This window comes from Vanacampus margaritifer, chromosome 11, assembly GCF_051991255.1.
Source record: "Vanacampus margaritifer isolate UIUO_Vmar chromosome 11, RoL_Vmar_1.0, whole genome shotgun sequence".
In the NCBI taxonomy this organism is placed as follows: domain Eukaryota; kingdom Metazoa; phylum Chordata; class Actinopteri; order Syngnathiformes; family Syngnathidae; genus Vanacampus; species Vanacampus margaritifer.
Genome location: NC_135442.1, coordinates 5,017,200 through 5,044,625, shown reverse-complemented (window position 1 = coordinate 5,044,625; position 27,426 = coordinate 5,017,200). Strand labels below are relative to the sequence as shown.

At 39.8% G+C, this 27,426-nt stretch overlaps 1 protein-coding gene across 2 annotated transcripts in view; it reads right to left on the bottom strand.

Annotated features, from left to right (window-relative positions):
* Nucleotides 1-27,426, bottom strand: part of LOC144060724 (glycerol-3-phosphate dehydrogenase, mitochondrial-like) — a 142,075-nt gene that overhangs the window by 61,777 nt on the left and 52,872 nt on the right. For both annotated transcript variants that reach the window (XR_013295994.1, XM_077580513.1), the window contains exons 6-7: nucleotides 21,090-21,429; nucleotides 2,269-2,407 (exon numbers count right to left, since the gene is read on the bottom strand). Coding sequence is in view for 1 of the 2 variants with exons in the window: in XM_077580513.1 (XP_077436639.1) it covers nucleotides 2,269-2,298 (30 nt within the window). In the remaining variant the exon portion in view is untranslated. The remainder of the gene's footprint in view (nucleotides 1-2,268; nucleotides 2,408-21,089; nucleotides 21,430-27,426) is intronic.

The window sequence follows — 27,426 nt, the reverse complement described above, 5'->3', positions numbered from 1 at the left end:
ATTCCGTTCTTCAGTAATCAACAATAGAAAATGGTTACTTTCACCGAAATTCTGTTTGGAAACAAAAAACGGAGAAAAAGAGCTTTTTGTTAAACGATGTTATTTCATGCACTCTAGTGAATTGTACACTTCTTTTTGTCCATGAATGATGCCACAAACACCTAAATAGTGCTTTACTTCTGTAAAACGCTTTCACCAACAATGAAAAAGTGTTTTTTGATTGCAAAATACGTTTATTTCCATTCAACAGTGTCTTTAGACGTCATTGGCAGTGCTCCGTAGGTTTTTACTTGACGTCTATAAACGTCAATGGCAGTGAAAGAGTTAATGACATGACCACGACGATATTGCGGCTGTTTTAATATCACGATATTGCCGTTATCGTTACATCCCTAATATACGGTTTCTCTATATTGCGGAAGATTTTTTACCTCCCCCACAATAAATAGGTGGTTCAAAAAAATTTTTTTTTTTTTTATAATGGCACCTTTTGACTTTCTTTTACTGTCAACTCTTTAGCATCTTCTTTTGGCTAATATGCAATGTGAAACTGTAGATGCCCCCCCCCCCCCTCCCCAAATTCCATTGGGACCCTTGCTCTCCATATCACCAAATGGATTGCTGGCTGGAATTGCACAATTCCGAGCAAGGCATCATCAACCTTACCTGACCTGTGCATGGCGGCGTGGGGGAAAGGATTGTTACACTCTGTTTATCAGAGATGCCACCAACAATTGGAGGTTTTTTTTGGGGGGGGGGGGGGGTGTAGGTGGCTAAAGCGCTGACCTTAATCCTGAAGGGTTGTGCTGTTATAAGCAGACGAGAGCGTGGTCAGCCGTCCGTTTGTCCGTCCGTAACGCAATGCATACAGAGTGAGACATTAAATGTAGATGGACGCTGCGATTGCGTCTCGCCCGCTCGGGATTCGGCTGGTTTGCCTTTATTCAATGGCGATGATGCATAAGGAATAAACACAGCGGCTTGAGTTGACGGCAAACACAAAAGCGCCACGTGAGTGTTTGTGAGCTTGTTTTTGTTGCATGAGGGGGTCAGCAGATGTCAGTGGCGGGACTTTGGCCAGTTGAAGTTTACTGTCAATGGAAACGTAAAAACTAAAGAATGACATGCTTTGCATTCAATGTCATTTGTGTTGGGAATATCTTTTTAATTTTAACTCCATTTTATAAATTATTATGAAATTACTAAATGATGCAGCCACATTTCTAATAGTTAAACTTTTTTTTTTTTTAAATATAATTTTATGTTAACAAGAGTATGAACACTCAGAAAATGTATTTTATTGCACATTTAGAACAGATATAAAATTGTCGATTCATCGTGAGTTAACTAGTGAAGTTATGCAATTAATTCCGATTAAAAAATGTAATCGCCTGATGACCCTCATTTTTAATAATCTTTTCTTTCTTTTTTTAAATCACGTCAGGCAATAATTTTTTTTTTAATTGTAATTAATTGCATGACTTCAATAGTTAACTCACGATTAATCACACATTTTATATCCTTTCTAAATGTACAATTTTTTTTCCCTAGGTTTTCATACTCTTGTTAACAAAAGTGGAAAAAAAAAAGTTAAACTAATAGAAATAGTTCAAATGAATTTTTGACGTCTATAGCCGTCAATGGCAGTGAATGAGTTAAATTGCAATTGGGGAAAAAATGACCTCATTTTTCTAAATTGTTCCTCCCTATTAAAAATCCAAGCTCCAAACTTCGTGTCTCCGAGTTGCGCGACCGACCTTGCCCCGCCCTCCAAAGACGAGTGCGCGAAAATCACGCGGAAAATTAGTAGGCCACACCACAGCAGCGCTTCCACCGGCCTGTAAAAACAATAAAGGCCTTTCGATTGTGACCACTCCTTCGTATTTGAAACGGATCCAAGCGGGAGATCAAAAAAGGGGGAGCGGAAGCCAGCGCATCGTTCGTCATCATTCAGATGAGATGTTGAGCACACAAACGGACGACATGGCGAGAGGCTGTTTTCAATGATGTGAAGCATCTCGCCTTGTCCTTTCCGCATGCTTCCGATGAATTATGTATCGGCGGTGATTTATGGCGCGCCATGCTCAACCTTCTCCCTCTCCCTCAATGGAAGAGCCCGCATGGATTTTCGCAGGGAGCCAACTGGGAGAACCAAAATTGCTCAATTTAAGGAAGTAATTAAAACTGTCCACAATCAATATTTATCTCTGGAAAGATCCTGGTGGGGGTTTAGGACCTCAACCCCCCCCCCCACCCCCCCACCCTTACCTCAATTGTGCTCTGTGTCTTGCTCTTCATTGCTCAGGCTCTTCTCATCTGCTCTCTTCCTTCATAGGAGCGAAGCCGGGCCCACTCAGGATTGAAGTGACGCGTCACCAATAATCCGACAGCCGTCATTTGTCACATGCTGCAAAACACGCCACAATTCGGTCACACGCACATTTTATTGTCAACTATGCAGGTATTCGTACCCAAGTCCAACTTTGAGTCAAGAAATGGGTCTTTTAGCGTAAAACAACTCTAATATTGGTCAGATCCTTTACTTGGGTAAAAAAAAAAAAAAAAGGGGGTCATTTTGTATAAAACAAGCCAGAAAGTTGGTTCGAATTGACCCATAAAGTAGATCGGTCCATTTTTCATCCATTATTGGGTTACTTTTAACCCAACAGTTTTTAGAGTGTGAGCTTTTTTTTGTTGTTGCTTTTTTTTTGGGGGGGGGGGGGTTGATTTGCGTTTGGGATTACTTTTTTGTTTTTGCTTTGTTTTTTTTAAATGTTTTTTTTAATTTGCATTTGTGATTTCTTTTTTGCTCATTTTTTTGTTTAGATTTTTTTGTTTAGATTTTTTTGCTTAGATTTTTTTGCATTTGCGATAATCACCTTTTCGTTTTCTTTGTTTTTGATTTTGCGATTCCTTTTTTTTGTGTTTTTGATTTGCATTTGTTGAATTATTTTTAGCTTGTTGTTATTTTGCGTTTTTTTGTGATTTGCGTTTGGGATTACTTTTTTTTGTTGCTTTTTAAAAAAATTTTTAATGTTATTTTATTTGCATTTGTGATTACTGTTTTGTTTTTGTTCCTTTTGTTTGTTTTTATGGTTTTGATTTGCATTTGCGATGACTTTTTTGTTTGTGTTTTTGATTAGCATTTGTTGAATTATTTTTAGCTTTTTGTTTTTTTGTTCTTGTGTTTTTGATTTGCGTTTGCGATGACTTTTTTTTGCTTAGTTTTCTATCGTTTTTTGATTTGCATTTGCCATTGCCTTGAGTTTTTTTTTTTTCCGTTTTTTGACTTGCGATGACCTTTTTAAATATTTTTTTACTTTTTGTGTTTTTTGATTTGCTGTACTGTTCAGCTTCTTTTTGTTTGTTTTTGCATTTTGCGCTTCAGGGCCACCGTACAGTAGCGCTCAATGCCCCCCTCATTCCATTCTCCTCTATTCTAGAGCGATCTGGAGGACCAACAAAAGCCCAACGAAGGGCCACGGGAGCCCCATTTCCATCCGAAGACCGTAAACTCGAGTCACCCTCTAATTCAACATCGTGCTTGGAGTGACTGGCGTGAAGCAAGTGCGCTACGACGGCGCGGCTTTGCTCACGAGGGTCTTCCGAGCACGCCGGCCGCAGGGACGAATCATGCCCGTGTCATTCTCCATCATCAATTTTAATTATCCTCACAAGTGCTCATTCCGCTTCAGGCGAGGCAAGAATGGAGGGGAAAATGATTTCAATCTATTTGGGACATGAAGTGTGAGGTGAGATGTCTGTTTGGCACAACCTTTCCCCGTTTTTAACACCACACACATGCAAAACGCACACCAGTGCACACGCTTGCGCACACTAATACACAGCCACACACTCTCTCAGAACGCACACGCACACACACGCGCAGGTGTAATTTTTTATCTTGTGTTGTTGCAGGAGCTCAGCAGGAGGCAGCCAGCAGGTCAATATAGCAAAGGTCACGCCCCGTCTCGCCAATCTCCCACCGTAAGTGAATGCGGCGCACGTTTAGCCATCATTACGGCACAGGCAGCGGCGTCTCCTCCCAATAACATGGCGGGGGTCCCACCGGCCCTGGCGCCCACGCTGCGTTAGCCCGCCACCTGTCCGGCGCTGTCTGTTAGCCGGCTTTTCTAATTGGGCTGATTTAGTTGGGATTATTTCCTCGAGGAGGACACGCCGATGCCGAGTGGCGGCGCCTTGATGATGTTTGGATTGGAGATTATTAGTATTGAGTGTGAAGATGAAGGGATTGTTGTTTAGTGGTCTGGCAAACTCCAAACACATTTGCACAGAGCTGCTAATTACTTGCGAAGGAATTGTGATTCCGTGTGGAGCGCACTACAGAATCTTTTGCAGCAAAAACGTGTGTACATTTCGACATAAAAGTCAAGATTTTTTTTGTATTTTGAAACTATGGGAAATTGAAAAGCCTTTCCTGGCTAAACATCTACCAGAAATTCCCTTAAAAAAAAATGAAACCAGGTATCGGTTGTAGTACCAACACTGACCTGTGAGAGGCAGAATGATGCCACAGGGCATCCAGATTGACAGAAAACACAAACAACAAGTTTAAGAACCGGGCAAACGGTTCGCTTTTTGCTTATACTAATTTACTAAAAAATTTGGTTTTTCACACAAAAAGATAATATTGATAAATATTGAACAGGTTCATGAACGATATCAGCCACAATCACATAGCAAGCAGATTGGGGAGGGAAAAAACACACCCCTCAGCGTCATCTGTTATGGACATTTGACAATCGGGCCAAGCTTTGATCAGAAGAGACAAAGAATGCTCAATTTTGCCGATTATCGTTAGCGCTGAACGATTAAAAAAAAAAATCGAATTGTAATTTTTTTTTAAATTGATTTAACTCATTCACTACCATTGACGTCAAAAATTCAATATTAATACTATTTCTATTAATTTAAGATTTTTTTCCACTTTTGTTAACAAGAATATGAAGACCTAGAATTTTGTTAGAACATATATAAAATTTGTGATTAATCGTGAGTTAACTAGTGAAGTCATGCGATTAATTACAATAAAAAAAATATATATATTGTCTGACTCCCCTAATTTTTAATAATTGTTTCTTTTATTTATTTTTTTTAATTAGGGGCATCAGGCAATTAAACTTTTTAATTGTAATTAATCACATGACTTCACTAGTTAAATCACGATTAGTCACAAATATTATATCTGAAACTAATGGAAATAGTTCAAAAATAATTTTTGACGTCTATAGCCGTCAATGGCAGTGAATGACTTAATATGCAATTTTATTCCATCCCCCCGTACAAACCAATTATAGAATAGTTAGAAGGAAAAAAAATGGTCATGCCTCAGCGGTTATTATATCACTGTGCTGATTTGCAAACATTGTATTTTGTTATATATGTCGGTCAAGCCTCCATGTTGAGAGAAGCTAGCTGAGGTGGCTCGGGCATCTAGTTAGGATGCCTCCTGTACACCTCCCTGGTGAGGTGCTCCGGGCACGTCCCACTGGCAGGAGGCTGGTCAGGGAACACCTTGGGATCCCTTTTGGAGGAGATAGACGAAGTGGCTGGGGAGAGGGAAGTCTGGGCCGCGACCTGACCCCAAATAAACGCTAGGAAAATGGATGAATGGACGAACAGTGGCAGGAGGCTGGCCAGGGAACACCTTGGGATCCCTTTCGGAGGAGATAGACAAAGTGGCTGGGGAGAGGGAAGTCTGGGCCGCGACCTGACCCCAAATAAACTGTAGGAAAATAGATGAATGGACGGACACCGGCAGGAGGCTGGCCAGGGAACACCTTGGGATCCCTTTCGGAGGAGATAGACGAAGTGGCTGGGGAGAGGGAAGTCTGGGCCGCGACCTGACCCCAAATAAACGCTAGGAAAATGGATGAATGGACGGACACTGGCAGGAGGCTGGCCAGGGAACACCTTGGGATCCATTTCGGAAGAGATAGACGAAGTGGCTGGGGAGAGAGAAGTCTGGGCCGCGACCTGACCCCAAATAAACGCTAGGAAAATGGATGAATGGACGGACACTGGCAGGAGGCTGGCCAGGGAACACCTTGGGATCCCTTTCGGAGGAGATAGATGAAGTGGTTGGGGAGAGAGAAGTCTGGGCCGCGACCTGACCCCAAATAAACGGTAGGAAAATGGACGAATGGACGGACGGACGGATATTTTGCAAACTACTCCAAGGACTGGAACACAATTGCACAATTCCCTCCTGCATACCACAAATCATCCCAAACTCTATTATCTGTAATTTATGATCTCTTTTGTTGCTTTTCCTCCCTCACTCACTCTCACTTGTGCGGTTTCCCACATGCTACCCGCTGAGGTTATCACCCAACACTTAACAAATGATGCGCTTGTGTTTGTATGAATGTATTGATCAGCGCTCCATTCGGGCAGATATCTTTCTTTATTTAGGATGGCAGCTGGGCCGGCAGGGATCGCGTCGCCCTCCTTCAAGGCCAGTCCTGTTTTTTTTTCTTGTTTTTTCTTGCCTCACTGGCTCGCCTAACTGCACCACTTTATTGCACAAATCCAAGTTGTCACTTCCCGCGCTGCTAGAATAACTCACGCAACAAATAATAATACCGAAAAAGTAGGATAAAATAATCTTGTCACGGCGGTAAAAGTGATTGCTTGGGGCGGCGATCTCCAATCAATATACTAATGCCGTAATTTAGACTCGGCGCGCTGGCGGAGGAAGCCGGCTCTCATCTGGTATTTCTTGGCTCACTGACCAACTTTGACCTTCACTGGGAGTGACGAGCGAGAGCGGGATTATTGTGATGTTCGGCTCAAAGAAATCACCAACAAGAGTTGAGAGGCGACGGCTGACATTTTATGTTCACCACCACCAAAACCTGAACTGATTAATTCTCGGTCAGTACCAGCTCTTCAGCTTCCACTTCCTCCATGACAGCAAATCCCTGACACTCACATGACAAAGTGGGAAATAAAAGATGGCCGCTGATTCTATTTGACTTATTATTGGAGCCTGTCGTCTCTCTCTGTTTTTCTCTTTTTATGTAATCAGACACCTTTTGTTTTCAATTTGTTATCCAAATAATGTAGTAGGAAAATGAAGTTCCTCGAGCCCATTTCTTGTGGCTAAATTTCATGAGTGTCAATGTTTTTTTGTTTTTTAATTGGACGACTAATTCATACTACAGCTTGGAAATGAGTCGGTTCACTCAATAAGGCACAACATTTCGGGTAGAGCTGTCAAAATTAATCAATTAATCAACAAGTAATCGATTACCAAATTAATCGGCAACTACTTTAATAATCAAGTAATCGTTTGGAGACATTTTTTAAAATTTTAAATTGTCTTAATTCTCTGATTTCAGCATATCAACAGTAATTGTTCACTGATTTCTGTAGTCCTTCATGAAAGAAGACCGATTATCTTCTGTGTTTAATCAAAATAAGACATTTGCTAACATCTGTTTTTACTTAGGAAAACAATGATAACATAGTACAACATCAATCCCTTTTTTTTTTTAAAAAATCACTATACAAATACAAAGTACGAAATAACCACCAATCACTGGTTAATAAACAGTAATCAGGGAAAGAAATCTGATTAGTTGATTAATCGATTGAATAATCGATAGATTAATCGATTCTAAAAATTCGATAGTGACAGCACTACTTTTGTCCAATATTGGTGTGTTTGTGTATCCTGGTGAAAATGCATGCATTTTAGCAGTCTCAAACAAGATCCCTTAAAACTCAGTTAGGATGGAAAGTTAGAGAGAAAAAAAAACGGATCCGTTGACACCAGTTTAGGAATTCTCCCAAATTAGCATAAATCTGAAGCATCTATCCTAGACAGATAAGCAAGATCCCATTCATTATGATTATTATTACGACTATCATCCATAGGCTCCTTGCAGAGCAGAACCAGGCCAGAAGGCATCCTAAAGTTTGTCTGAAAGGGGAGAAATTGATTGCAATTATCCAAGAGTGTTTGCCCGCCCCCCTCCAGGGATGCTAATGACTTAATCATCCCTAAACATGCATGCAATTTACCTCAATTGCCTTGAACTATATGCTATACTTTCCTGCTACAGATTTCCAATCGTACTTGACAGTGATTGGACATCATGTGTGCCGTCGTCAACAAAGGAATGTATGAAATGGTATGATTAAAACAGACTTTTGGACAGATTTAATATGGATGCATAATGCAGATATTAACTGCAAGACAATTTAGTAGTGGAGTCAGGAAATTGCAATTTGACAGACGATTGTCAGAAAGAACCGCAACAAATAATACTTGCCCAATTGTGTTTTTCTGACTTATTTTCAAAGAATCTAGTACGCTTGAACAGCTTAACTCAAGCTCAAAATCTGAATCTAATCAACACAAATAATCATGCGCTGTATAAAAAATGATTTTCCCTTTAACACAAACGATCATTTAACTAAGTGAAGATTCATGCTGTTCCGCGCTTGAGCGTGCCGCTGGTATGAAAAGCAATATTACGAGTGAGATGTGATTTATGAACCTGCCCAAGTATAATGCCATTTGTATTGATTCCCTTATTCCCAAAGAGTTCTCAAATTAAAAATAACAACGGCAGGAAGGAATTGTAAGCGATGACAAATAGGAACAGGAGGAACAAATACAGCTAACTTTTTTTTCCCACACCAACAGTAATAATACCGGAAAAACAATGTACCATTCATCTGACACTTATATTTGACAATGGTTATGTAACTTGGGGATGTTGGTCACCAATTTTTTTTTCCCCTTGTACCAGTACGAGTAGTCAACTCTTGAGTAGTCACCGTTATCGATACCACTAGTACTTTGAAACATAAAATTTCTCCCAAAAAACAATGACAGGTCATTTTTTTAAAAAAATCCCACTCGCTGCGTACCTGCGGAGTTAATTGTTTTGATCTAGCAGATAAGATTGAAGTTTGATTTGGCCCAGCTGAACAGTTGAAATTTCTATCCCTGTTGGATCCAAATCTTGACCCAACATCCTGGATCAAATCCTCAACCAAACGTGCTGAGTGTAAATAACCCAGCAATTTTTTTTTTTATTATTACCCATCAGATTTAACACATTGACTCCCATCCATTTTCACTGAAGCAACCCCCCTTTGCTCCTTTTTCCGTTTTACTGGATTTTGACTGATTTTGCAAGGCCCACAGAATTTTGTGTTCTATTGCTATAAAAACACGGACCAAAAGAAAGACTAGAGTCTCTTCTTTCATCAGGAAAAAAACATTTATTTGTATCATTAGCATTATAATATAGCTAAGTTTCATCATTATTCACAAATCTATTTAGAAATGTGAGTAAAATAGTTTTTTTTCAACATGGCTCTGGTTGATCTCGTTTGCTCTGCTGCCACCTGCTGGCCGTTTGTGTTATAACTACCATTTCTTCAACCTTTCTTTGCAGTTGAGAGGCTGCGTCAAAGCCTTCTGCACGCTCTAGCATAAAAAAAAAATAATAAAAAAAAAAAGCGTATAAATGGGTTTTTGGGACCATGGTAATATTTAAAATAGAACATATTTATACGTGTTTGGGAGCAAATGAGCTAAGAGTGATTGGGCATCATTATCAATCAGCCGATTAGTAGACGTCACCCCAAGTGCAAAAGACCAGCCCGCGTACCCGTGTGCACTTCTAAGCCCCAACTTGAGCCGAACGTGATGCCGCGCCTTTTAAATGGCAAACCTCCGAGCGCGCATGAGGTCCGAGCATCCCCGGTCACGATTGGCGTCACAGTGACAGGAGCCAACCCGAGTAATCTGACACGTCTTGATCACAGCACAGCGCTGATCCATCTGCCACACCGGGGGATTAAAAGCGGCAAGGCGGAGGCTAACCAGGGTTAGATATGAAATTTCTCACATGTGACACATGACAGGACAAACAATTAAGTGTCACTGCTCCGACCCGAGGGCAAGACTTTTACTCCGTGACCCCCACTTTCTGCTCCACGTATTAGTCATTCCTCCGGCGGCGGCTTGCGGAAGAAATCGAGATGCTCTTTTTTTTTCTTCTCAGTGTTGTTCATTGTTTAGCCGTTATGATTAAAAGATGTACAGCACTATGGAAACGGCGGGGTTCGAGATTCGTCTTTGTCTGAAACATTACTGGGCAAAATACAATTGGTCATTTTGAAGTATTTTATCAAGAAAAACAACTTTTTATTTACAAAAGGCGGCCATCATCAAGTTGTTGTTTTTTTTGGTTCTTATTTTAAGTCTGCCAGCACCGCTCAGAAATCACAGAGGCCGCAATTATTCACGCGGCGAGCGAAAAAGTCACGTTGTGCTGAGTATCACCTTGAGAGCAGGAGAGCGGCAAAATAAAAGGCACGGGCGGCTATCGTCTGTGAATTGTCCTGAGCATCCAGTGATGAAAAATGCATACAAACAGAGATTGATTTCACAAGTGGAAATGACGCGCATGTGATTTGCTTAAAATTGGCGAATGACAGGTTACTTCCTGTTTGATTCAATTAGAGCAGGGGTCACCAAACGTTATGAAACTAACAGCTACTTCCTGGGTGCTAATTAGTTTGAAGGGCTCTTCAGTTTGATTAAAACAAAAATTTTCAAATATAACTCATTCACTGCCATCGACGGCTATAGCCGTCAAAAATTCATTTTTGCTATTTCAATTAGTTTAACCTTTTTTTCCCACTTTTGTTAACAAGAGTATGAAAACCTACTTTTTTTTTTACTGTACATTTATAACAGATATAAAAGTTGCGATTAATTGTGAGTTAACTATTGAAGTCGTGCGATTAATTACAATAAAAAAATGTAATCGCCTGACACCCCTAGTTTTACATATTTGACCAATAACGATGATTCTTATTACATTATTGGAAAAGGGTGGATATCATTTGTGTATTGGCAGGTTGTACTATTACCTGCTGCATGAACTAATTAATTATCACTTCTAGCATTAAGGAAAATAAAATAAAATAAAAAAATCGACATTGCCCAGCTCGGCCTCATTTCGCCGAGACAGCTGGTGATGCTTTCATCTGATTCACGTTAATCCACTTTTTATTATGAAGGAAATACTGGCATTTTTTTATGCAGCTGGGAATGCATCAATATTGGTGGTAGGTAGGGACATATGGTCGAAACGGCGAAGAAATGGGCCCAATTTCAAAAACCAAATTCGGAATAGCTCAATAATAAAAGACATATTCACATTTGGTTGGATCCCGTATGTTGTTTAAGACTACAGTGAACCCTCGATTATCATGGGGGATACTGCACCATCCAGACTCATGATAAAAAAAAAAAAAGTTTTTAAAAAAAATTACTTTTACACCTCACACATGCTTAACTTTATTGAGACACACTTTTTGATCATGCATATCTATTTAAACACAAATAAAATAATAATAATAAAAAAATACTAATTGCAGGTATAAAATGTATAGAAAATGCTACTTTTATTGTTATGTAATACTATTTTTAATAACACTACTTCATTTACTCAGTGCTTGAGTATTTTTTTTTTTCGGTCAACACCGTACTCAAGTAAGGACATATTTTTAATTTTACTTGAGTCATAAAGTAACAGTAATCCAGGCTGATTGGGTATTGGACCATTGGGCAGGAATCAAACCCTCAACCTCTGCAGCAACACGTTTCATTACACTACCAATGCCAAGCTTAAACATGAAGTATGATAACGTTTAAAAAAAATAAAATAAAAAAAAAGTGCTCACACTCTTTTATGTAATTATCCACCAGTGTCGGCTAATTGCTTTAATCCTCTTTTCCCAAAGGCAGAGCATCAATGAAACAAACCACCAGTATAATATTACACAATATGCTTCCAGCTCAATGATTAAGCGTAAGTACTTTACCTCATAGTATATTGTAGCAGATTAGATAATGCATACTATTATGTAAATGAGGTGACCCATTTCTGCTATGCGTAAATGAATGTATTTTTACCTTTAAGATAAGGCGTTGTCACAGCCACAAAAAATTTGCGTGGCTTTCGGTGTAGCTGAGTAATCGCCCTGACTAACTAAACTCAATGGAAAGAATTAGACTCAATCCTGCATATATGATCAGCGTTTAGCGTGGGAAAATATGTCATTACTCGTTTTCTGCAGCCTGATATTTATATACATGTACAGGTAAGCTCAATATTATTCATAGATTAAAAGCAAAATGTATTTGTTAGCGTTGTTATTTATACATTTGGAATATTATTATTGTATTGGGCAATTTGAACTAAATAGTAGTTTGAAACCATCCTAGTGGATTATTTTATGTATATGTTGTGTTTATCTTTATACATTGTAAAACCATATATCAATAATAACTATTGCGATATATGATAATCAGGATTTTGCTAACTTTCAGTTTAACTCTTTGACTGCCAGACGTTTTCAGAAAAGGGATGCCGTGGGTGCCAGCCGATTTTAAGCATTTTGACTGATCTTTCAAGGTCCATAGAAAATTATGTGTTTGGACTATGAAAACACACATACTACCAAATGAAAGATTGGACTCTCATCTTTCATCAGAAAAAAAAAAGTTTGTTACTACCTTATTCCATTTTTGAGTAATCAACAATAGAAAATGGTTAGTTTCACCTCTGTTTTGAAAGAAACGTCTTTTAACGTCTTTGGCACTCCTCCGTAGGATTTTACTAAACGTTATTTAACGTTTTTGGCAGTCAAAGAGTTTTAAGGGCCTAAAGGGGGGATTAAAATCCGACTCCATTATCAGTATGTGTGAATTTCCTGCTATATGGTGAAAATCTGAGGTTCATTGAATAAACTTGCTATAATACGCTTGCACGTCAACGATGCACTTTTCGGCTGTTTAGTGAGCGCCTTTGATGAATCTAGTTGGAAGGGGAGAAACCGGGTCAAATTCATACCAAGGTTATTATATGAGTGGAAACTAGTTCGATAACTAAAACTAAAATTGAAGAAAGAATCATGGGGAAAAAAATAGGTTTTTTTTGTTCATAACAAACAATAAATATCGGGAAAGACATAATAATATCATACCTGAGCTTTAGGGATTCATTTTAAAAGTATTTATCTTGATACTACAGTTGAATAGTCACCTGGAAATTGTAGTTTGCTTTATTACACAATGTTTAGTGACCTTTATATATATATATATATATATATCTTGTACTCAACAAATATTCTATATATATATATATATATATAAAAAACTAATACTAAAACTAAAAAAATATATATATATAACACAAAGCATTTTGGGAAAATATTTAAACGAACAAAAACCAAGAAACACGATATGAAACAAATTAACACAAACTGAATATAAAAAAACAACAACTAATAATAAAGAAAAATCCCTAACTATTTTATATACCTCGAGACTGACTATCAATATGTGTGTACCCGGCTACACAGTCGCCCCCCCCCCCCACCCCCCCGACCCCCCTTCCCCACACACACACTTTCTTGTGTCATTTATCCCTAAAAGCTTCCTCAAATCCACTTGAACTCAAAACCCATCCAGGGTGTGTGACTCCTTAGGGCCGTCATGTTGCGCCATGATGTAAATACAGTTGATGCCAAAGCCCAAATCAACAATATAACAGATTGGACTGATGTTCAGTGTGTTCCTCTGATTCCATGTGACAGCTCAATGTGATAAAAGTGCATCTGGGCTGTGATTTCCAGCGCTGTCATCGAAGCAACTAACATTCACGTCACATTATGTCGCAATGAGCGGGCTAATTTCCGCTACAGAAACATCCAGTTGCTTGCGCATCATCGGAAAAGGGCAAGACTTCCTGCGAGCGAATCTAACGAGGCGGTGCGGAGAAATCCGGACCGATGTCGAGCCGGATGCAAAAAAACACACACGGGAGGAATAGCAGGCTTGTGAAGACAAACAAACAAACACATAAGTGGGTTTATGACCACTACAAGGTTGACTGGCTGAAAACAAGAGGGGGGGGCTGGGGACACCTTTTTTTTTTTTTTAAACGACATCTCCTCGCAAACAGCGTCGTCTTGATTAAAGTTTAATTAAGGCTCACATTTGGCTGCGCCTCTCACGGCGATCTACATGAGCAGATTTCCCGCGGCTTAACTCCTTCGCTGGGAAAATCCTCCTTTATTACTTTCAACCTGTTGTAAAAGCTGTTGGCACAGAGGGACGGCCGCCTCATACACTGGCCTTGTTTGCTTCCGGAACAATCCCAAATCTCTGGAGACCCCCTCCCCCCCTCCCCCTCCCCCTCCCCCACCCCCCCCTCCCCCTCCCCCTCGCGCGCGCCGCTTCAATTTAATATCCGTCCTATCACTACAAGAAGCCGGCTCATTATTAATGATACTATTCATTAATTTCTTGTTGGGCTGATGTTATTTATTAAAATATTAAAGAAAGCTCCTGAGACACAATCACATAATGAGGGATGTGTCCTCCTTGCAGCGGCACCCCTCCCCTTCTCTCTCGCCCCCCCCCCCCCCCTCTGCTGGATGGATTGTGGGTGGAATTACCCCACTCGGACGCTGGTAGCCTGCCGCACCCTCATTAGTCGTCCTCCAGAGCTGAGTGACACCATAAATCCATTCTGCACGTCCACCGACGGCGGCCATATACAAACGCGCGGGCTCGCCTCGCCCCGTTAATGAGCCATTCGCATGCACAGGGAATTGACTCGTGTCCGTCCTGCCTTAACTGGACAGTATTTTATTAATTTTTTTTTGAGGAGCTCAGTTCAGATTTAAGGCCCCGGTTAGCCATTTTAGCTCTCATTAATAAACTATTAAACTTGAAATTGAACTCAGTGGGCGCCTGCGGGGGTAAACACAGGCTGCTCGGTGCAGGTTGAAACGGCCTGTGGAAAGAATACGGTCAAAATCATGTTCAGTTGTGCAGGGATGTGATTTGACCAAAGTGAAATTATCTGAAAATTTAGCCGGGGGTCTGGGGGCCGCTGGCACCCAGCTAGGTCCAGGGTCCGTGTTTTTAAGTACTTTCAATGCACTCACATGACAAAGAAATAGACAAAACAACAGCATCAATTTTCAATGTATATTGAACTATCCCATATAAAATGGCAGTTTTAGTCAACTCAAAATCAGTCACATTCAAAAACATTGGACTGCCTTTGCTTTTAAAAACTATCACTGAGAATATCATCATATCTAACTAATGTGATTACTAAGTTAACACATAATAATGTTGAAGAGTTCAAATTTCATGAACAAATAATTGTATCCTGACCAAATGAAAAGTAACTCATATTAGAGCATACCACAAATGTCTTTGTTATAGCAGAAGATGTTATCTGTCGCAGTCATGTGCATACACAATGAACTACTAAAAAAAAATAAAAAATAAAAAATCTGAATTTTTTTTTGGGGGGGGAGATAAAAAAAGCGGAATTCCGCGAATTAGCGGAAAAATCACATCCCTGGTTGTGAATAGTTTTACAAATCCAAATTTCACAAATTGCAACAAGCAGCAGGTTGGCAGACAGCAAAACAATTCAAGCTGTTTAATGCCACCCCAGTTGAAGTTTACTGTTAAACTTACGACAGCGTATTAGGGGCCACGTATAAATATATATTTTTTAGAGGGTGGGGCCAATATTCCCAGAAAAAAACTCGCAAATTTGCCACTTTATATGCGAGGAAAATACAAAGAAATTTATGAGAAATACATAAAATATGTCATTATGAAATGAAAAGGCAGGATGCAGACGGATGCATTCTTAGTTTATACTTTACTCGTCATAAACGGCAGCGAGAGCGACAAAACTTCATCAGCTGACTAAACACTAACCAATCAGAAGCGAGCATACTTTAGGTCAATGCGAGTGAATGACAGAAAGCAGCAGATTCGACACATCAACTTAGCTACTTGTACAAAAAACAAATTGTAATAATGTGTAAATAATAATTCTGGAAGCATAAATGTGCAAGTAAATATACGTTTTAACAAATTGACTTAAATGCTTGAACCTCAGGGTGTGGACCTTCGCAAAGCAGTACTAATAAGAAGCAATAAACATAACTAAGTAAAGCATTTAACAAATGTTTGCATTTAACATTCAGAATATTTGTTTATGTCAAACTATTGGGGTCATTGTTTTTTCATTTGAAATTATGAAAGCAATTAGCAAACGAGGAGGATGAGAGTGTGCAATGAATCAAAAAATGTTGAAGAACGTCATAATAGGTGCGCTTTAAATTTGGCGGGCATAAAATGTTGATAAAAAGCCTTTTCAATAAAGTGTTTCATCGTGATTAATCAACTTTCTAAGATGTGATTAATCTGATTTAAAAAATGCAATCGTCTGACAGCTCTAATTTATATACACAATGTAATTCCACAGGGAGTAATTAATAAAAGGCTTGTCTTCTTTTTTGGTCAAAATGCAGGTGAGAATACATGCTAAGAAATTCTTAAGAAGTTTGAATGTGTTTAAAGCAGAGGTAAAACGGTAGAAACTAATTATTTTTGCAGATCTTCCCTTACCGTGTGTAGGTTGAAATTTAGGGTTCACTACACAGAGACAAACGTCCCCACTGACTGATTGAGACGATTTTTTTTTTCGCATTCAAAAGATCCTGCTGACACATTAAATTTGAGCACGGCAGCCCTAAAATGAATGGTTACATGCAAAAAATCCCAGAAAGACATTCATCATAATAATTAATCTGATCCAATTATATGGCAAGGAGTGTAACAAATTGCGAGGGAAAATAGAGATCTATCACTGCCACGTCACGGGGACACGGGAGTAAAGAAGCAATTAGACAGTGAGACTTGAAAGAGTACACACAAGGGCCAGCTGCTGACGGCTGTAACGTGATGATGTCATTAGAGAGCAAGAAGAGCAGCTTTTTGGACTAATTACCTTCCTTGTCATAATACAATTGTCCTTTTGTACATTTGTGTCACTTCTAGGAATCGCATTTGAGGGTGGGAGTCATATTACAATAACTAGCAATAAGATTTGCCAAAAAGAATATCACAATACAGCAGGTGTTTGTGGATCCTGAAAAAGTTGAACTGAGCCAGCCTTTTTTTTTTTGCAACTGAGTCTGAGGCACTTTATTTCGACTATTGGCAGATACTGAGTCCCGATCTGATACATCAGCAATACATCAAGAAAAAAGAAAAAGTGTACATCCACATTTTTGTTCAAGTAAAATTAACATGATACATTTTTATACTGTTGAAAATTTAGTGCAGCACATTTTTTCTTTTTCTTTTTTTTATAGCATATCAGTGATGCAGCACACATTAAGAATATAATTTTTTTTAAAGGGAACTAAAGGCAAATTCATTTTCTATATGTTCCAAGTGTTATTATCGTTAACAAAAACTAAAATGCAAAAAATATTTTAACAAAATTTTGCGAATTGTAAAGAAATACAATAAAAATGCCTCTTAAAAAAAAAAGAAAACAAACTGAAAGTATATATATTTTTTGTCTTTGTTAATTATTATAACAAATGAGCTTTTTTGAAAAAATAAAAAAATAATTAAAAACTAAAATTGTGCTAACTTTACTTAATTAAACAACAAAAGTCAAAACGAAATAAACACTGACCATAATGAAAAAAACATTATAAGCCTTGTCTTAACATATGTCCGATACTGCCCTCTGGCTGCTGATGGAAATTGACATCAAAGTGCCCTCGGGCTCGCATTGCGAACGTCGCAGCCCGCCTGTTTTCCGAACTTGTTCTGGTGACGCTCGCATTATATGAAGGGACGGCAGCAAGAGTTTGCATATGATGAGGGCTTTGATGAACTGAGAGACGAAAAGATGTCCGTCTCTTATCGCGGTGGCTTCGAGAGTGTCGCATTTTTGCACCTCTGAGAATCCTTTCAACGTGTAAAGCCGCAATCGTTTGCAGCCGAGCACAGCAATCGCGTGCCGTTCATCCCCTCGGCCCACGTCATACGCGGTTGCGACAAAAAAAAAAGAAAGAAAAAAAGAGAAAGCTCTTCACATAGCAACTGATGTGACTGTGGAAACAAATGAAAAAAAATAAAGAGGAAAGTAAAGAGATGGAGCTCTTTAGAAATCCTCCCGTACTCCTTGTTGGCGTGTGCTAAGAACGGAATTAATCACCTGCCCACCTGCCTGCTTGCTTCGGTGCGAGAGACCTGAGCGTGGCGGTAATAAGACAACGCCTTCAGGGACGCGCGGCCGAGTATAAATATCAGCTGCCGCGCGCATGTAAATCACCGGCAGATTTATTTATCTTTTAATTTCTCCTGGAATAGCCTCTGTTGTGCTAATATCACACAGACAGCTTTTAGGGAGTCTTTAAGGGCTGGCGGTGGCGGCGGGTGCGAGCAAGGACAGAGGGAGGGAGGGAGGGAGACTTCATGAGTAATTAAAGGGCTGTTTGGCCCGGCATAAATAATGCCGTTTGGATTGGCTCCATGCAGGAGTGCGCACACACACACTGGCTAAAAACGGGCTGGGGTGGACGGCACATGAGCTGCAGGGGTTCACACACACACACAAGCACTCAAAAGACATGCACACGTTTGTTTTACTATCTTTGTGGGGACATCCCATTGACACAATGCATTTGCTAGCCGCTAACTTTAACCAATATTCTGGGGCAATATTCTGGAAAAAAAATCGACAAAAATTTGTGAGTTTATAAAGTGGCAAATTTGCCACTTTTATAAAGTGGCATAAATTATGAAGAAAAAACTCAGAAACTTACAAGAAATACACATGGCGTACAACTTGGATGTTTGTGCCAGTACATTTCAGTCGAGTTTTCAAATAAGGAAATCCTTGAGCTTATCATTAACTCATTCACTGCCATTGACGGCTATAGACGTCAAAAAATCATTTTAACTTTCTATTAGTTTCACTTTTTTTTTATTTTTTTTTTACTTTTGTTAAAAAAAAAATATTGTTCATTTAGAACAGATATAAAATTTGTGATTAATTGTGAGTTAACTATTGGAAAAAAGATTATTAAAAATGAGGGGTGTTGGACGATAAAATGTTTTAATTGTAATTAATTGCGCGATTAATCACAAATTTTATATCTGTTCTAAATGTACAATTAAAAAAAAATCGAGGTTTTTATACTCTTAACAAAAGTGGAAAAAAAGTGAAACTAATAGAAATAGTTCAAATTAATTTTTGACGTCTATAGCTGTCAATGGCAGTGAATGAGTTAAGCATTCACACTTTGAAGCGTTGGGTGCTAATTTGTTAAAATGTATATTTACATTTCCAGAATTATTATTTACACATTTATTTGAATTTTTTTTGTACAAGTCGCTAAGTTGATGTGTCGAATCTGCGGCTCTCCGTCATTAACCTAAAGCATGCTAGCTTCTGATTGGTTAGTGTTAGTCAGCTGATAGGGGTTCAGGAAGTGTCGCTCAAGCTGCCGTGTATGATGGGTAAAGTTTAAATTAAGAATAAATCCGTTCCCAACCTGCCTTTTCATTTTATAAACAGAATTCCATTAACCACCAACGAATCCTCACATTAGACTATAGCTAATGTTTATGTAATAATATTAATGTAATAGTTGTAATTTTTTTACGCGTAAATTTGGCACTTCATAAAGTTCATAAAGTGGCAAATTTCCAAGTTTATAAAGAGTTTTTTTCTCTCGGAATATCACCCCCCCCCCCCCCTCTAAAAAAATATATATATATTTAATTATACCTGGTCCTAATACGCCGTCGTATTCCTCCCATTAATTGGCACACAATTGTATCTATTTAATCAACATAAATAAATGTCACCAACAATACTGACTGCACATTTTCCATATGTGAAGACTGTATGGCGAATGGTGCGGGTCTTCACTTGGGTCAGAAATAGAGTTATTTCCTGACACATTAGTAGAGGAGTTGACAGGTCAGAGAAGAAAGTGTAGCAGGGCGCACTAATGGTCAGTGACTCCCTGCCGCCATTGCTGAAATAGCACCGACCATTATAAAGATCCTCCACTCTCATCACCTTGGATTTCTTTCTTACGTTATTAAGCTCAACCACAAGAGAAAAAAAGCTGAAAAGGGAAAATGCGATCGTAAACGGCGCTCTAGTTTAAGAAACTATGTTCCAGAATTTTCTCAAGCAAAGAAGGGAAATCAAATTTCCTGCTGGCTACTCCTTTTTCCCAGTTTAGACACCACGGAGGTTTTCAAGTTCCTCTGGGTACAATTATAGCATCTCTCTCTGGTAACAAGTGGCTCGGGTTCGAGGAGGAGGTGTTAGGGGAACAACCTCTTTGAGTGAAACAATTTACCTGTCATGACTTTGCTACAGGAGCAAGTACGTTTTGGAAAGCAAAATCAAGGCATTAAAACACCAGGTCCCAGTATAGTATTTAAATTATTTTTATTTTTTTTACCGTTTATTAGTTTTGTTTATTCGCACATAGACAAAAAGACAATCTAAAAAAACAGTTATAACATTAAAATGTGCAGGAGAGATCACAAAAACCATATCAGGTTTATAAAAAAGATCTCACCTCATATAGCATCTTCAAGTGAAACCACTTCCAGGTGTGATTAATTTATTTTTATTTATTTTTTTGGGACGCAAGTTTTAAAATAACCAACAAAGGCTCAAATCTGGATTAAAGGCAGGATTGGATTTTCCAAATCTGGAATTCAATTATTAAGATTAAATGTGGTTTGAATACCCAATTTTGGATCAGATCTGGGTTTAATCTAATCCACTAAAATGGGTATGACATTTTAAAAGGTTTGTTAGCATTTAGATGAACAAACTATTAAGGTCAAACTAACTGCTGGGTGAAAAATTGGACTGACTTGCTAACTTGGGACAATTTGACCCAATTTTTGGGGTTAAATCCAAACAAAGTCAAATCAACGACCTCTGAGGGGAACCCTAACTCCGATGTGGCTGTAGAAGGTGCTACTTGCTTGCCATTACATGTGTATCAGTGTTTAATTGTAAGTGAGTAGACATCCTCTCGAACCAATAACACCACATTTGGCGCGCACACGCAAGGCCTGTTTGCATTCATTAAGGCAAAAAAAAAAAAAAGCTATCACAGCAAATGCACGCTGGGGGTTATATGTGACTCACCGGGCGGCGGTGTAACCTTAACAGGAAGTGGCGCCACCTGTGCCCCCTCCCGTTCCAGCCTCCGCGCTGTGCTGCGGGGTACCGGGCAGAAGCGCGTTAGCCAGGTGCCGCTCCTGCGACGGGCAGCCGGGGAGAAAATGTCAGCCACGGGTCCGGCGAGCCTTGAGCCGGTCCGGCTTCCCGCCGTGACTCTGACACGATGGCGGTCGGCAGTTGTGACACATGAGCAGTGACTCCACACGGCTATCTGATCAGCATTACGCCACTGTCACACGGTTCGGCCTGCAGCGGCGTGATGGGAGCCATGATAGGGGCCGGCCGCATTCCAGCCCTCGCACACCTACAATCGCACAAAGAATGGCGTAAATGAAACCCCTCACAGATTCCCAATCCTGCAATTTTGTAGATTTCTTTTATACTGTAAATAACTATTTTGGTCTAATGTGTGTTTAAATGGGGTGTAATTCTTCTTTTGGCCACTAGAGAGTGGCATACTTTAGTTTGAGAAAAAACAAAACGGGAAATACTGCACTGCGAAAAGGCTGTTAACGACATCCAAACGTCAGAATGCGATATGACAAAATGAAGCTCACAATACGATAATTATCACGATATTGTGGGGAGGTTGGCGATACAAAAAAAAGCTCACAATACCATATTAACTCTTTGACTGCCAAAAACGTTAAATAACGTTGAGTAAAATCCTATGGAGGAGTGCCAAAGACGTTAAAAGACGTTTTTTTTTTCCAAAAGAGAGGTGAAACTAACCATTTTCTATTGTTGATTACTGAAAAATGGAATAAGGTAGAAACCAACTTTTTTTTCTGATGAAAGATGAGAGTCCAATCTTTCATTTGGTAGTATGTGTGTTTCCATAGTCCAAACACATAATTTTCTGTGGACCTTGAAAGATCAGTCAAAAATGCTTAAATCGGCTGGCACCCACGGCATCCCTTTTCTGAAAACGTCTGGCAGTCAAAGAGTTAAAAAAACTCTAAATTTGGATGGCAGATGGCAGCATTGTACGTCTTTTCAATGGGCTCCCGGTAGTATGAAATTACACTGAAACATGACGAATCTGATGAAATAGAATGTTTTCAAGGATGACGTGAATGATCAAAGCCTTTGTCACAATAAATCTACTTCACAGAGCGTCACTAAACAAAAAATATTAGTGTCAAAGTCACTATCTTTTCACAAAAAGCTTTTTTTTGTCCTTATTTATTCAATTATCGCTCAATTTACCGATTTTTAAATGGTGATTACCAAAGAACAGAATAAGGAAGAAACATACTTTTTTTTTTAGTAAGTTGATAACTGCTTTCAAATGCTGTGCACAAAAGTAAAAATTCATCAGAAAAATAAATACTCCAGTAAAGTACAGACACCCGCAAATCCTACTCAAGTACAGCAATGAAGTATTTGTACTTTGTCACTACCCGCTGCTCACAATCATTTACATGTTTTTACTTTTAATGAACACGCACGCTGCATGGAAAATACACCAGGAGCTAAACAAGCATTATTTGTCATGAGCCCGCGTGTGTGTGCGTGCGCGTGGCGCGTGCACGTGTGCGTCAAGCATCAATCATCGCCATCAGAATTGCCGCAGTGTGCTGTCAGGCCCTATTACTACTGAATTCATTTCCCTCAATTAATTCAAAATCCAACCCCTCGGCAGCATCCGATGTATGTTTTTTTTTATATCGACCCACCCACCTATTTGTCAAAACGCTCTCACTGACAGCAGCGTGATGCATTCATTATAAAAATGAGGAACAATAGTCCACACATATCATTAATTAACTCAATTGGGGAAAGACCAAATAAATAAATAAATACGGCGGCGGCCACATTTGGATATTCACAGACTGAAAATGAACGCAGCCTGTCAAAAAAATGAACATCCGTTTAATTTCCGAGACGAGGCGAGACACTAATATGTCACCACTGTCTTTCATGTGACTATTTTCCCGATGCCAGTGAAGTGCACGCGGCAGATAAGTCATCATCTGAATAAGACGAGATAAAGAAATGTCATCAGAGTGTATTATTGTGCGATAATTTGTCTTATCTAAATCGCTGCCCACACATTACTCACGCTCAAAGCCATAAACAACACAACACGCTCAGTGTCTCATTAATAAATGACAAAAAAAAAAAGCCTCACCGCGTCTCCGTGGTTTTGTCCAAAGTCAAAAGAGACTCCCACGCCTGGATGTAGCGTTTAATTCATTAAGTGTGAACATGGTTTAACTTCCAAGAAACTCATTTGGAAGTATAATTGCCCCAGAGGGATGAAAATGAACCCGTCACCCCCGCAGAGCTGCCCGTGTCTGGGGGGTGCGAGGGAATGTCCACTCTTAAAAGATTAATTTGCATCTTTGAGGGGGGGGAAAGTCTTAATCTCAATCTCAGAGGATCATCACACGCGACTCCATTCAAATGTTCACCGTGTACAATGTGCCGTTACATTTACATTCCCGCTCGCGTGATTAATTGGATTAATTATAAGATTGGGGAAGTAGTGCCGCTAATTATTCTGAAAAGCTTCAGTACAATTTGAATTAGGTAGTTAGGTAGCAGGTTCGTGAGGGAATACGTAAGGATTCATAGAAGGGATTGATCTTTTAATCCCAGATTGCTTTGAAATTATGGTAATATAACATTTGGATGGCAAAATTTACTTGACTTAACTTTTTTGGACCACGGCCTGCTAAATTCCCATGAGAACGTCATGCGCTTTTCTCGACTTTGGTCAGCTTGTTCCACCACAAAAAAGCAATCTGTTTCATTCGCTGGCTGCCTCGGCCACGAGTGTTGCTTGACATAAGCCCATGTGACATTTGAGAGGAGGGACAGGCATGAGTCTGGGCTGCTTGATGCGTACCAGCGATGACTCAGCCCGGCTGACGTGTGGGATGTTGCTCTCATCCTCTCTGGGCAAAACCGGCCCGGCAGCCAACAGCTCGTTACCACTTGAAACGTCACGGGAAGTAAACAGTACTGACACATTTGTTGAAAAATGTACACACCGAAGTCTGGATTTAAAGTAGAGATAGTTTGAATGGTTCAGTGCTGGATGTTATATTAAAAACAAACAAACAAAAGAAACAGCAAAATACAGCGGTTCACTTTCGCGGATTTTATGGGGTGAATTTTGCATGCAATTTTTTTTTTTTACAGTAATGTACCTATTTTATAAAATTTCTGAAGGTTTGAACAAGCGAGAAATGTGAGCTGGAAAATTTGTACAAAACCCATTAACTCTTTGACTGCCAGACGTTTTCAAAAACGGGTTGTCGCCAGTGCCAGCCGATTTAAGCATTTTGAGTGATCTTTCAAGGTCCACAGAAAATGTTGTGTTTGGACTATGGAAACACACATCCGACCAAATGAAAGATTGGACGCTCATCTTTCATCAGAAAAAAAAAGTTTGTTTCTACCTTATTCCGTTCTTCAGTAATCAACAATAGAAAATGGGTACTTTCATCGAAATTCTCTGTTTTGAAACAAAAAACGTAGAAAAAGAGCTTTTTGTGAAACGATGTTATTTCATGCACTCTAGTGAATTGTACACTTCTTTTTGTCCATGAATGATGCCACAAACACCTAAATAGTGCTTTACTTCTGTAAAACGCTTTCACCAACAATGAAAAAGTGTTTTTTGATTGCAAAATGCGTTTATTTCCATTCAACAGTGTAACAATTTGACAAAACAATTTCGCAAACTATTTACAAATGTGTGCAACTGTGGTACTACTTACAATTATGTGGATGTTTCAAATACAGTTTTTCCTTTTGTAACGCTCTCCTGCGTACAAGGAGACGCCAGGACTCGCACAACAGTTTACTTTCACTTTCACATTGGTCCGTTTTGCGTGCAAACGTTACACTTTCTTGACGGCCTTTTTTTCCGGGGAATAAAAAGCAAGTAGCAGACTGTACACACTTCCTCCGATGAATATGCATTGGACTCGGGGCACTCTCCGTCGTCCGATCGAACGTCCGCCTGTGCGTGCTCGGTTGCGCTCCGCGTTACGACACCGTCATAGCCGCCGCGTCAGCGGTTCCAATTTCGCCGTCAAGCTCGGATTCACCTTCATCATCATCGAGGATGATCACCGTCGTCATCAATGTACTATTTTAGCGTTGGTCGATGCCTTTCGTCTAGTAAGTGTAGAGCTGCTTGCAAACGCTCGCCATTGCCCGTTCCCTCCTCCATCTAGCTCCATCTAACGTCTTCTACTGCCGCGTCAATGCTTTCCAACCACGGAGTCACCATCATCTTCATCATCGATGATGATCATCATCGTCATCAACAATGTGCTCTTTTAGCGATGCTTTTGGTCTTTGAAAAAAACGGCTCTGGCGTTAGCTCCTCGCGACCGGCCGCCATTTTTCCTTTGTTTTCCATTCTGATCTCCTGCTCAACGCTCTAGCTCCGCCTCTACTGACGCCCACCCGATCTTGTCAAAAGAGAGTCATCGCTGCCCTCTAGGGGCCAAAAATAGCCATTAGGCTCACGAGACCTGCTTAAAACTTTCAGGAGAGCTCCGCAAGCCTTCCCAGCACCCGTTTCAAAAAAAAATAAATAAAAAAATGGGAGGACGTCTTTTAACGTCTTTGGCGCTCCTGCGTAGGTTTTTGCAGAACGTCATTTAACGTCTTTGGCAGTAAAAGAGTTAAAAAGTTAGTTTTCCATAATGACCGTCCGTTATACTTGCACCCGAACCGCTCCTTTGCAAGTGACACGCTTTTTTTTCTCCACCACAGCGCCATCGTTTGCGCAGGGCGTGCCACTGCATAAATGCGCCCCAATGCAAATCCCACCTGCTGAGCATACAGTATTCATTCTGGCCAAACTTGTCTTTTGCCTAAAAAAGTCATTTGTCCAGGCTTGACAGGTGGACTGGTCCAAAAGAAAGGAGGCCTTGCTTTGTCCGTGACTGGAGGGCTCAGAAAATTCAAATGTGCCGTGATATTTGCTGAGACGCCACATCTCTCCACGTCCTTGAAATAATTACGGTTGTCCTGTAATGGAGGTCATAATTCACTTTTGATTGTCCTGAACTTTTCCCGTATGAAAGCAAGCACAACAGTCTGTACTAATGCTCCTAACGCAGGCTGCGTTCAAAGACGAGCTGGAATTAGGACGCCGCTCAATACGCGGTCGGCCGTATCCAAATCCCGCCATGTGTCCTTTTGAGGCGCACCTAACAAGTTTGGCCGTTTCCGATGAGCTCAGCAGAAGCCGTGATAGTTTACCTTTGATGAATTAGAGGAGGCGGGATTTAATGAATGGAACACGGGGGTCACCTTTGTATCTCGGGGTGATACGATATAAAAAAAAAAAAACAACAACAAATTTTTCTTACTGCCACATGCCTCTCCTTAATAATCAAGATTCCTCATCCTCGGCGTGGTCGCCGGCATACAGAATCTCATTACCTTTGCTCGCGGAGGGGAGAGAGGCAACACTTCTTCTCTGACTTCCTCTCTAAACCGAGGGGGAGGGCGTGGGACACGCAGATTTCTGCATATTTGCACATACATCCACATCCCCGTCCAGATATGTAAATGACTCATGCGAAGCCCAAATGCTAAAGTCCACACCATTAGTTTTCCACTTCATGATCTCCACATGGGGCCGTTAGGGGGATAATGTACCGTACATTACACGGTTTACTTTTAATTAATATGGAAAAAGGTATTTTGAGTCGGAATATGAAATGGAGATTACTGTGGAAAAAATAAAAACATGATGTGGGGATGTTATGGAAAGAGAGGTTTCTTTGTTTCGACGGAAAACAAAGAACAGTAAACAAACGGGCCGGCACAGCATCCAAATGATCATCAAACTTTGAAGCCATGCTCAACCCACATTAGAGATGCCAAAATTGATCGACTAGTCGACAACTAATCGGTTATCAAATTAATGAACAACTATTTTAACTCATTTGCTTCCAAAAACATATAAATATGTTCTAATTGCAAATATTACCATGCTCCCAAAGACGTATTCATATGTTTTGTATGTTTTTTTTTTTTAATGCTACAGCACACAGAAGGTTTTGATGCGTGCCGCCTCTGAACTGAGAATGCTTGAAGCAATGGTAGTTATTACAAAAACGGCCAGCAGGTGGCAGCAGAGTATAAGAGGTCAACCAGGGCCATGTTGCAACAAGCTGTTTTCCACACTGTTTTAAACAGATTTGTGAATAATGATGAATATATTTTAATGCTAATTGCTGCAAAACGTAAATAGATACAAATATGCAGTACTTTTTTTCCCTGATGAAAGAAAAGACTCTAATCTTTCCTTTGGTAGGTCCAA